Consider the following 12,981-nt stretch of genomic DNA (forward strand, 5'->3'; position numbering starts at 1 on the left):
ATATACACAGTTTGCCTGTTCTGGTCATGGTATGGCGAGCAAAGCCATTGATCGACCGATGGCCATATGGCACCTTCAAATCGATCAATGGATCCATATATTTTCAGTCCGTTGGCAGCGTTGTTCGTGAGTGTGACTCCCAAATGTCATGGAAAAACATCTGTTTTTTAGTTGTCCGGCTGGATTTTCTTTCTCTTTCACACCACACTCTCTACTCTGATTGATTCATCGACGAGAACAACGCAGATCATAGCTAGACCAGATCATTGAAAACCGTTGTAACTAACAAAATAACGACATTCCTCGCATATTTTTCTATCATTCATTTTTTCGGTTATTGGCCGCTGTTCATTCAAAGGTCACACACTTAGTGAACGTGCAAGCAGATGCACGAGCTACTAAAAAAGATCCCATATCCAATAAGTCACAAACACGCGAAACATTACCGTTGAAAACAATGTTCACTACATTTGTATCAATCGAATTGAGCTTTGTGATTGAGTTATGGCAGATGTGGACCACCAAGAAAGGAGGAAACATAAACGATGGTAGAGAATGGTGGAGAATGTTGGAAACATATACGATGGTAGAGAATGGTATTTCAATGACTATTGTTTTTTCTTTTACTCCTCAGTGGACAATCTCAATTATCGTGCTTTGTTCCGAATTCACCTGGCCGAAAGGCCGTGTTGTCTGTTTGGAATCGATGCTACCTATCGTTGTTCAAAAGAAATCGATCCTTTCAAGAAATTGATCAACCTACCACAGAGTCACGAATCTCATAGTCATGATGATGTTTATTAAACGATCTGTGAGGTCTTTTGGATTACTTGACCAAGTCCTGTGTATTTAGGATATCTTGCCATAATAAGCTACTGTGAGTCTTTAACTGTTGACTTGTGGCCATGTGGTGGTCAACACTGTATGGTGTGTAGCACAGCGAAGGATTTGAATGGTGCCCGAATAGCTAATTGAGTGATTGACCTATGACCTATACGACAAACGTATGATGAGTGATAATCAAACCAGATGTCAGATTGTCGTTGAAGCTTGGGATTCGGTTAGATTCACACACGTATCACACAGACCAGCTGCCATTCTGGTCTCGTGAATATAGCGCCCAAACACACAAACATATACAGACCAGACCGTAGGGTCCAACATATGACCGTTTAGTTGAGATGTCACACGCTAACAACATAAAAGCATCTGGTAGCATCTGGTTTGGCCGTTTGGTCCCGTTCTGTCCTAGCCATACCATATGTTTTCCCACCAACCAATGTTACCGGGAAACCGTTGAGTTGTCGGTCGATACCACCGACACCACCACCACCAGTAGCAGCTGTGTAATTGTGTGCGTGGGATACATGGACCAGATCAGATCCCAGGATCGAATGATATAATGGTGGTTACTGTTTGACGCACACCTGTTTGTCCAGCAGCGATGACCGTTTCCATATTCGTACGACTAGATGTCACTGGCGACAGATGCTTTTCATTGTTATCAAATCCTCCCCCAGTTCCCATGAGATTTTTCGTTCGATAGCGGGTTCCAGATTGCAGGCCACATTAGTTAAAACCTGGCTAACTGCTGCTATATGCTGTGGATGTTATGTATACATTGATACAAAGCAAGCAATCTGTTTGCTGTGTTCGTTATATATGCTTCTTCTTCAACTTCTTCTACATTCGTTTGGAAAAACAGACAGATGGATTGATGATGGAGGCTCGAGTATAAAAACGGAATGAATACATTGAATGGCCATTCATTATTACATTGGATGTTCATGTTGAGATACACTAACATTCCGAGTTATATCATCGACTGCTTTCGACTAAACTGACCACCACTAAGGAGCCATTAAACAGACTAGTTGCAATCGGTCAACTCGTTCTCTTATTAAAGTTAAATTGTGTGCTTCGGCTAAATCACATAATTTTTATCGGATAAAAAAAATCCAATGAATAAACAATCATCATCATTTAATTCATTACAATTTGAAACAAAGTCGCTGAAATCACCAAACGAAAAAATGGTCATACATAATCAACATTCACCCATCAACGGTAGTCGGATTAAAATGCTCACCGCAAATCAACTACGTCAACGACAACTTGATCGTCAGGAGATGCAATCACTATTGGCTAAATTAAAGCAATTAGTACCTGGAATCCCTAAACATCGACGTTGCTCTAAATTGGAAATCATTCAGCATGTCATTGATTACATTTTTGATCTACAAACTGCACTGGAACAACATCCGATTGCTTCATCATTGGCCGCAACGGCATTTGCTACCGCAGATTTTGTTGCCGTTGCAACCAATTCAAATATCCAAAGCCATTCAACCAACTCTATTTCCGATCAATCTACATCTCAATTGGCAACCGCGAATGTATCCTGTGATCGTTACCTCAGCATGACAACAACCGTATCGCTGAATTCGAATAGCCATGAAATGGCCAATATATCGCTACAACCATCACATCATCAATCATATCAACAATCACAATTACCGCAAAGGATACCAGGTTCCAATAGGCAACCTTTAGCATCGATCGTTCTATAAATCTTTCTATAATGTATAATATTCGTTGTCGTTATTGGACACATATACCTCCTTCCTTTTTGTCCATATCCCTGTTTTACTAGTTGTTATATCACATTCAGTCATGACTAAGTTGTCAAGTGCAACCACACACACTTAAGATATAATGATCATATCTATTACTTATGCTGTAATCGATGACGAAAAAGTATAGATTAGGTGGCCACATAAATACATGAATATATAGCTCTATTTATTACGATTATATCATACTTGATGATTGATGGATCACTCACTCAGTATTTGTCTATGTTTTAATACTAATCATGTCATTAAAGGCCAATTTGGCCCACTGTTCGTTCATTCATATCGATTCTTGTATTATTTCAATGTTTTATCCGTTTTGGGTTGTACGTGCGCGCGAAAGGCAGATATGTGTATCACACACTTATTACCATAGCCATGACATATGGCGCCTGATTTCCATTCACGATACGATTCAATGACCATGTCATGTCATTGTTCAGTATCATGGATACCATATGTCACTCGTCGTTCACACACAAACACATGGCGCCCGTCGGTCATTACACTACAGAAGAGGATATTCCCACGCGACTCTTGTTTTTTGTAAAAAGAATCCGGGTTTCTCACGGAACTGGTCATGACCAACAATGACAAGCCGTGAGAAAGCCGGAACCATCCAATCAACCAAACAAACAACGATCTTATCAGGGCGACAATCATCTATTAGTAACTGCATCATTCAAGGTCAACCCTCTGTGTTTCCGGTCGATTTGAGCAGCCATCATTAGCCTTTTAAGAATGATTGATCTAGCTATTAATCTAGCACTTTCTCGTTTGACTTGAGCTGGCAAGCTGTTTCCGGACCAATAGTGTCAAGCCATATGTTGTGTGGGCATCTCAGGCAAAAACGATAATCGAAGAAACATTTGGCTGGTTAACTTGAGTCATTCGAACATTCCAAGGCAGGAATTGTTTCGATTGATTGGAACAGCTTGGTTTATAGCATGTATTTTATTAATCGAGGTGGAACATATGTCGTAGCAACGAACATTCGGAAGTGATAATGTCGACCACACGAACACATGGCTCATACCTGGCCTTTAGGTTATGCAAGTCAACAGATTGACAGCTGCATCCATCTGGTCCACTCTCTCTCTCTCTCTCTCTCTCTTTCTCTTTTTTTTCTTTGTCACTGGGTTAGCAAGACTAACTTATGGCCAATATGTCAACCCTTTGGACTATTGTCGTCGTGCGCCTAGCCTTTGTTTGCCGAAAACTAATCCCTTATTCATATGAAGGTGAAGGCCAGATTGACTTATTAGAATGGGCTTGAAAGCGTACCGTTGCTTAATGCGATTACCGAAATTCAAACGATTGTCTATCAGTTACACGATACACTTTTCACCAAGGTATAATAGCTTACTCGGAAGTGATCATTATGGCCTATCGCCATTGGCAATTTGTCTTCAAGGCTGGGCCAGTTTAATGAGGTGCTAAACCTGGATCGACACGTGCCAAGAATCACCTGGTCAAGTTTCACCAGTCAATGGTCATTTCTTTGATCATCAAATAAGCAGCTGGCCATTTCCTTGAAGACGTTTCGCTCTTCTCAAGACAATCTGTCCCAATCTCTATATCGACCGAAATGGGGCCCTATACGCTAATCGAAATACAATGACTGCCATTCAACCATTTGGCCAATCGATTCAAATGCAAGATGAGCCATTTGGTTTGTCGTTTGGAACAGATGATACGTGAAAATGAGACAAATTCTAAAGCTAGTGGCTAGCCAATTATCATTATCACGGCCATGTGTCTCTTTATGTTTCAATATGTTTGTGTGTGTGGCAGTTGAAATTTTGATTTAATTAACCAAAACAAACAGCTGTTATTAGGCTCATCTGCACAATTTATGTCCATGTTTTATATTTGTCAGTGTGACCACAAACATGGATAGATAAGCCAGTTTTATGTGTGTAAAAAAAAATCTGATGCTCACGACCAAAAATCAACCAAAATCGATGATACATCCTTACACTATTTTTCAATTTACCAACAAATTCATTCATATTGTAGAAAATCTGACAATATCCGAATAAGATAATCATTACAATACAAATGAATCATATTCAAAATAAAAAGTTATATAGTGTAAACATATGTCCAAATATCAATTCAAATTATGTTAATGCAAAGAAAACAAAGTTGATTCATACAACTCATATATATATGATAAGATGTCGGATACATCACAAAATATACAAGCACTTAGGACCAATGTTAAAACAAACACATTTATTTCTTATTAACTCATTTTTAATCATAAAGTGTTTTATTTATTATTCCTTACCACCTTGAGATAGTCAGCAACACAAACATTAAATTCGATATATTTTCTTATTTTCAAATGTTTTTTCAATTTTGATTGTTATCCAATACAGTGAATTTGATAATTTTTTCGTCAACCATCATATCTTTAACATTTTCAAAAACAAACTATAAATTGTGAAAAAAATTCTCAGAAAAAAAAACAATTTCATATTAAACAAATCAAAATACAATTAAAAATTAAAAATGAGCATTATGACATCTTATTGATCATCTTGCTTTTATTGGTTTTTCTCAGCATTGATTAAGCTCCAAATCATAGTTTAAAACTTCATGGTCGATTCACCAACTAAGATGCTACTGGTTATTTATTTATTATTTATTAGTTTATTTTCCTACACATAGTTGAAAAATAAAATAAACATAAAAAATCAAAAATAATCAATGATCTTATAAAATCAGATAAGACCTTGGCCTTGTTCTATACGCGCGTTGATGACATGAAACGACAATGCACGTGTTCTAGGTCAGTTGGATGTCCACCAAGTTTTTAGCCTTCATATAACCTTTATTCCAATATTGTTGGTAGTGTAAATGAGAAAATTGATTTTCGCTTAGCTTCAAATCGATTGAATAATAGCCAGATTGTAACTAACTGACAAGATTCTATCGATCCAATGAAATGAGAAATCGATACTTTCACTTGACAGGCTTTGATCTCTGGCGTTCATAGTCATTATGTTAATTATGTGCCACCAGAACCTTTTGGATCGACAATCGGGCTGCTTATCAGGATTCTACTGGGTTTCTGGTTCTTTTCTTTCGTTTATCTTTGTTGATTGGACATCATTGATAAGAACCTGAGTGCTGTAATTAACCTTCGAGTCGTTTTTTAAACAGCGCATGTGTATGGTTGGAAATGATTATTGTGACCGGAAGAAAATGGTGGTGTTTATTTGTAGGTTCTTTAGATAAACATGGAAAACATTTTAGCTGTCCAATTTCTACTACACTTCGTTGCTATCCCCGAGAAAAAGCTGGCCACCAACAGATGTATCCAAGACTCCCAGAGAAACATAACACTTGTCTCACAGTCCCCGTATAATTCTCATAGGATTCGATCCAAATGTTTCTTTTGTTCTCGATGTATTATTGTCTAATACCAGAAGTTGTATACGCCATGGATTCTGTCTCTGGTCTGATCGAATCTAATCGGATCTGGTGTATTCTAATGCAGCTGCTTCGTATGGTGGCACCAGGATGGCAGGAAATGATGCAGCCTTGTTGACTGCCTGTGCGATCTGTGATCATTCAAATTTGATCGCCAGACAAGTTTCGATTCAATTCGATCCATAAGCTACTACTGCTGATATTGATGATGATGATGATGATGATTATGATGATGTTGAATGGGGTCCAGATGGCTTCAGGTCAATTTCGACCCAAGCCATGTGGAAATAAGCCAGAATTCTGAATGATAACTCTGAATGATAAGTTCCAGGGCGCGCCATCTGTTCTATGTTTATACGATGAAATATGCTGTATCGAAATGCAGAATTTCTGGTCTATTTACCTCAACTGCTGCTGCTGCTTTAGTTGTTTTCAGTCAAAAAGAATCGATCCAACAAACTGAACGCGTGATATCAAGTGGCCAGACTGGCTGGTTGATCGTAAATCTTGGCTTGTCCTTCCATCCGTTCCATCCATCCATCGGTCGTTGTCGACCAAGCGAAAGAATCCAACATTAGATCTTGATCGAGCAAAAGTTTTCAAATACATCTGGCGTCATCACACCAGTTGGTTGACGAGGCGTCATCACCATGTGGCCATCATCATAACCACCATCAACAGCAACACCGGTGATTTTAATTGGCTAAATTCCATTGGCTGTTAATGGATGCTTGATTCGATTGCCCGATAGGTTCTGTGACGACCAAAGCGTGAAGAATGAAACAAGCTGTGATGCTAATCGCCTTAGTTGGTTGGTTGGTTGGTATGCGTATATATGTGATGTCTCTTTTGAACAACTTTGGACAGCTGTGGACCACCATCACCACCGTCAATTCCATTTACAGATCTATTGGAACACAGGCAACCAACAGATGCATGTTCGATGGCGCCCATATAAAAGCTCTTACCAGCTTGGCCATCTAAATTGAATCAATCGATCTGGCTTTGATAAAATTTCGATTTCAATTATGGACATGCTGCTTGTGAGGTGTATTTGGGGGATAGTAAAAGGGGAAATATATTTCCTAATTAGGGTTGTGTTTGTGTGTGAATTAGTAATGTTTGCTTGTCGTTTGTTGGTTGGTCGTCGTCATCATCATCATCATCATCATCATCATTGGTTCCGTCATTGATTCGTTTGTTCGGTTTGTTCCAGATGTATTGCGAATAGCAATGTGAATCCATACAGACATATACACAATAAGCCCAATTGGTGAGAGAATAACGCCAGATGAGACGTTTTATTCTCTTTATTCCTGGTCGTCGCCTAACACTCTCTGAATTCTCATCATCTGGTTTCGTGTGTGTGTGTGTGAGTGTGGACGCAGATGTTTTGTTTCTTCTTGTCTTGGCTGGCGTGTATGTGTATTTTTGTGTGTGTGTGTTTGTGTGTTATGTAGAAAATCCAAGAATCTGGTTTTATCGGCGAAAATTTCGCTAGCCCATCTCATTGCTATTACTTTAGCCTATCGTGTTTCTTATGTTCATTCTTCGTTTTGTTTGAGTCTGATTGAATAGGCTGTTTTAATGTATGTTGGTTTGTGGCCATGCACATATACACACTAAACTGGGTTAATCAAGTCTCTAACCAGACAAACAGGACAATATTGGCAGTTCCAATCAACGATATTCAATCGAATCTCAATTTATCCAGATTAGAAATACAATGGCGGTGGACATGATTCCCTAGGGAAATGGTCCAACACTATTTCAGATAACACATATACACTCTTACTAGATTCAATGGATACAGTGAATCAGTGATGATGGCGCCAAATGGAAATCTTATGCTACATAGGTTTAATGAATCTAAGAATAGATGGATGAATAAATGAATGGTTTGGTAAGACAGATGGCCAATTGATTTTTCCATTTGTCGCCATTTGGCCAAATCGAATACCAATCACATCCAAATGTCAATTTAATATGCCTATCTAAGACAGCTTAACCACGTGGCTCAATCCATTCTGTCCTTATACAACTGAATTCATAATTGAATTATGGCCGTACATCCCGTATGGAGACATTGAAAATTATTCACCCCCCATACTGAATTTACACACACACACACACACACTAATGGGCTAAAGAATCCAGTCACATGGCCCCTTAACATCTGGCTTTGATTTGTTCATCTATAGTCAAATAGTTGTTGCGAAAAGACGGTCGGTCAAATCTGGCCAAATCTGTCGGGCAATAACCAAATACATCTGCTTGTCTGGCCGTTGAGACATCTGTACATCGAACGTGTGTCCACCAACGCGCGCATCTGCGTTTTCGTATTCGAATTAGGATGACATTTGGAACCCCAAATGCTAAAAAAAGTGAGAGCAGGTTGTCACCAGAATGATGCCATTTTCTATTCTCCAAGAACCAGATGCATCGCCTGGAATACACACACCTGGATTGGATGATGATCCATGCCTGATCCGGCCAGATCACTGTGAAAGAGAACATTTGTATCAAAATGGATTTCCATTTGTTTGCTTTAAATTTGCTTCATCACAGTGCTCTCTGACACGTGTCCGTTTTCCAGACCGGAGGTCAGCAACGGTCGTTTGGTCAGCAAATGAACACGTGTATTGGTGCAATCTATTCTTGTCTTTGACCTTGATGTAGATGGTCTGGCTGACTGGTTGATTGTAAGCCAGTCAATGACGCCTGGATCTGGTTATTGTTGGATTGTAATACATACTATAGTTTTGGCCTATTCATTCATCATTCTGGTTGTTGATTAAACTGAATGACGGCATTGTGTGTATGTGTGTGTGTGTGTGAATGAATGCAAACAACATGCCAATCAAATGAATAAAACCACTGTGTATATCTTCACCAAACACTCACTCACTTGGTGGTGTTGGCCAGAACCAGAAATCCAGCCAAAAAGCATTCGATAATCGGAAGCAGCCCTACTGGTATTATTGATATGACTGTGAACTATTGTTTTTCCAGTCAGAGAAAAAAAGAATAAAGCATTGTTTGTATGAGTGTGTGTGTGTTTGAGTTTGACTGCCTGCTATGGATGGATGAAACAAATCCGATCATTCTCAGCATTCTGTTACCGCATTTCTGCATTCAATCAACAAAAACCAACAACCGACCAAATAGACAAACGATTTGATTCAATAGTAAATAGAAAAAATATACAAGACAAAAAACCATAAACATACACACACACACACAAACACACATAAATATACAGGCAAATGCCACCAGACAAAAAGCAAAAGAGTATGATACATATTTGGATGCTAATACTCTCAATCCATTGCATCCAATGTGTCGACCCAAAGACCAATCAACCAATAATGGACGCTTTCAATCGATCGAAATTCGATGAAAACCAGATTTCAGCAATCGAATGGAATCCATGGCATGCAAGGTTGTGATGATCAAGAAGGATAGAGCTATCAATGTGTTTGCTGTGATTGACATACACTTGATCGACAATCGGTGTATATGGTCTGGCCTCTTTCAATCCATCATCAAGCTATCGATTGATTGAATTTTCGGCCGTTGCCTTCAAAAATCATCATTGCCAAATGATCATCATCAAATGTTCGATGGTTTGACGGTGTCATACTGGCATCAATTACGCCGGATGTGATTTCGGATGGCAATATCGTGATCAGAGAAAGTGAATTAGAGTCATATTGCATCAACTATGTGCCCTATGGTCTGCAGTATGAAAAGAAATATTTTATCTGGCTTTGTTAAAAAGATTGTATGTGTGTGTGTGTGTGTAAGTACAAGAAAACAAGCATGCAGCACCTGTCCTAATCGTGGCGGCAAGAGTCATTCATTGATAAGAATATTTATTATGGCCTAGTAAAAGAATGGCTTGCCATAGACCGTACAACAGATTCATTAAATGAGACAAGACTATGATCGTGGCCTTTGTTAGCTACGGTATGCTAGCCTTCAACATTCAAAAAACAAGGGTGGACAGGTAAGCAAAATTCTCAGGTGTTGTCAAGACAGACTGGCGTCGTTGGCCATTATTAACATTCATTTGGAATTCGGCTTTGCTTTGTTGCCGTCGATCACTATTGTTGACTATTGTTATTGGCCAATGGGTCCTTCGTTTTTGTTTGTCAATTGTAGGATAGGCCAACACACACACACACACACATACACACACAGGGAAAGCAACAAGTGTATGGTTGATGACCAACCCGATGATTAGCCAAATGTCTTAATCAAATGCTATTATCAATCATGACAGCTTTACATCAATAATGCGCCCATGAAACAATGGATTTAGCTTGATATAATGATCAAATGTTCAACTAAAGTTAAAAGATCTATTGTTTATGTTTGAATTGATTATCTATGATTATAACCAATTATACATCATAATCACCATGTGTTTATATTATATCATAGCAATTATTATGGATAAAGCACCCATCTATTATTGTACTGTACCTGATCAAGATGAGTTAGCCAAATGGCTCCAAATGATTGTATACTATGGATATGATGATGGGCTGATAAACAGATGTTGTCTAACTAAGATATTGTCCTAATGAATAATGAATGGGGGGACTGGATTAATTCATATCTCAAACATGACCCAATGAATTTGTCTTTTTTCTCTTTGTATCTGTATGAGTGTGTGTGTGTGTGTGTGTTTGTATGTATAAATAAATGGACAAAAATCGCATCTGTTCAAGCAATCGAAATGTTTGCTCGATTGGCTGGATTTATTAGTTTACTCCCGATCGACGGCATGCAATACACATCCATTGGGAGTTTGTGCTAAAAAACAAGATGACGCACCATTGGCAGATGTGTGAGCCGCTAATGTCATCAAATTTGAATCGCCATCAGTATTGCTTAATGGATCGTATCATCTGTATGTGTAAGTGTTTCTGGACGATCATTCAATCCATTCATCCATTGGCGGCCCTTAGTAATTCAAAATTATTGAAAGGCACACATAGTAGATTTAGTCTCAAGTCTCTATGATTTGTCAAAATTTGGAAATGTCATTCTGTGAGCAGGTGTTCAATGCTGGAATGATAATCAGAATTAGAAAGGCATACAGTGTGGACATGTGCACCAGAATTGCCAGAAAACTTGTGAAATGGCCTGATTGGCTCCCAACTGTTAGGACATTCAATTCGATTAGATTGGCTATTGATATGCTGGTCAGATGGAGCTCTTTGATAATTCGTGCTGTTGATGCTGGATTAGTATGTAAACTAATAGATACCGTTTTCTCTTTTCTCCCAATTTTAAGCTCTATCCGATTAATCGAATCGGTAAGGATATTTCTATTTTCACTAAATCCACCATTCTCTCTCTCTCTTTTTCTAACAGTATTTGGATGGCAGATTGCATTCAAATGAAAAAAATTCAGTGCAGATGGCTGCCTTTGAATCGAACATTTGGACAGTGATGGCTGCTGTATTCATATACTCTGGGGATATAGTATGTCCTGTCTGTTTGTGTGTGTATGTTTGCCCAATCATTCAATACATCTGCCCATCTATACATATCTCAATACTTAATCATGGAAACTATTTCGCTTACGGACACCTGATTCGTCTTACACCATTTATATCGGTCTGATTGCCTGATTCCATATATATTAGTTTGGTTGTTTGATTGCGCCTCAAATTCATAATATTGAACTGTTGTCTTATATATGAATCATGTTATGACGAATTGTCACTGATTACATTACTATTGAAAGCTAACTGTCGTCTGAATATAAAACCATATGCTGGCCTTCTATAATTAGATGCCATCGGCCATATCGATGCACGTGTTGTTGGTGGTCCAAAACTGCAGAATGACTGGTTGGCCCTTTTGGAACTCACGTAAACCGAGCAAGCCTTAATTCTGCAAGCCTCAATTCCGGACCAGATGTCATTGGATACATTCAGGGCTTATCAAGCTGAGGTATTTGACCTTTTGGATAACACACACCACAAATGAACCCAACCACTCATTGCTATTGCCATTCGATTCAATTTGATAATGACTTACTTGCACGGATTCCTCAAAGCGAAGCATCAGAGTTGATGGATCGATTCTTTGCGCTTTGGCCAAAGAATGCACGTGTCCGTATGGTTAATAATCGTGTGGCACATGCTGTCATCATAATCATTTTCAACGTTAGTCAGTTTGTCATCAATTGGATACACATATTTCCATTACAAATTGGTGATTCTTACTAGAATCATACATTAATATAACCGACGACGAGTGCCATCTATCTGTGTAGACAAAAAACTATACTGGTTTGTAGTGTATCAATCATAGATGGTGCTAAATAGATTCGATTGTGCAGTAGATTCACAGAATTAATGCCGTTCAAAATAAACAACTGCTGATGGCCTCGATTCAGATTCTTGTGTTGATTGCCATAAATGGAATGGCTCCAAACTTTAATACATTGGATGAAACGAATGAACGTCATAAGAAGAGATGAGGTTATTTCGGGCATCGATGCCAAAGATTGCGTCTTGATGTACATATGCGATTTCGTGGTTAGAGTGTCACCACATGAACCACTGTCGTCGTCTGCTTTTTGCTATAGGTGTGTCGGTTTATTCATTTATTCTTTTGATTTGAAATTCATAAAATATCAACTGGAACAAACAAGCCGTACATGTATGTTGATTGGTATGATGCCAACTGAGCTGTTTTTTTTTTTTTTTTTTTTGATGAAATTCTAAATTTGTCTATTCTGCAGGCATCTGTTTTTCTGATTTCAAAAAGGTCTAAATATAACCATTGGGTGATATTGCCCAAGTGAAATTCCGTATTTTCGATATTCGTTTACAATTGGCGTCATTTTGCCTTGAACATGTTTAACGCCCATCATTCACACTCC

At 38.5% G+C, this 12,981-nt stretch overlaps 1 protein-coding gene across 1 annotated transcript; it reads left to right on the forward strand.

Moving 5' to 3' along the window:
• Positions 1-1,697: 1,697 nt before the first annotated feature.
• On the forward strand, positions 1,698-2,916 carry emc (Basic helix-loop-helix domain-containing extra-macrochaetae). Its single transcript, XM_047056214.2, has one exon. It carries the CDS (start codon positions 1,962-1,964, stop codon positions 2,568-2,570), a length of 609 nt encoding a protein of 202 aa, XP_046912170.2. The 5' UTR covers positions 1,698-1,961; the 3' UTR covers positions 2,571-2,916.
• Positions 2,917-12,981: the final 10,065 nt, after the last annotated feature.

This window comes from Dermatophagoides farinae, chromosome 1 (genome assembly GCF_024713945.1).
Source record: "Dermatophagoides farinae isolate YC_2012a chromosome 1, ASM2471394v1, whole genome shotgun sequence".
Classification (NCBI taxonomy): domain Eukaryota; kingdom Metazoa; phylum Arthropoda; class Arachnida; order Sarcoptiformes; family Pyroglyphidae; genus Dermatophagoides; species Dermatophagoides farinae.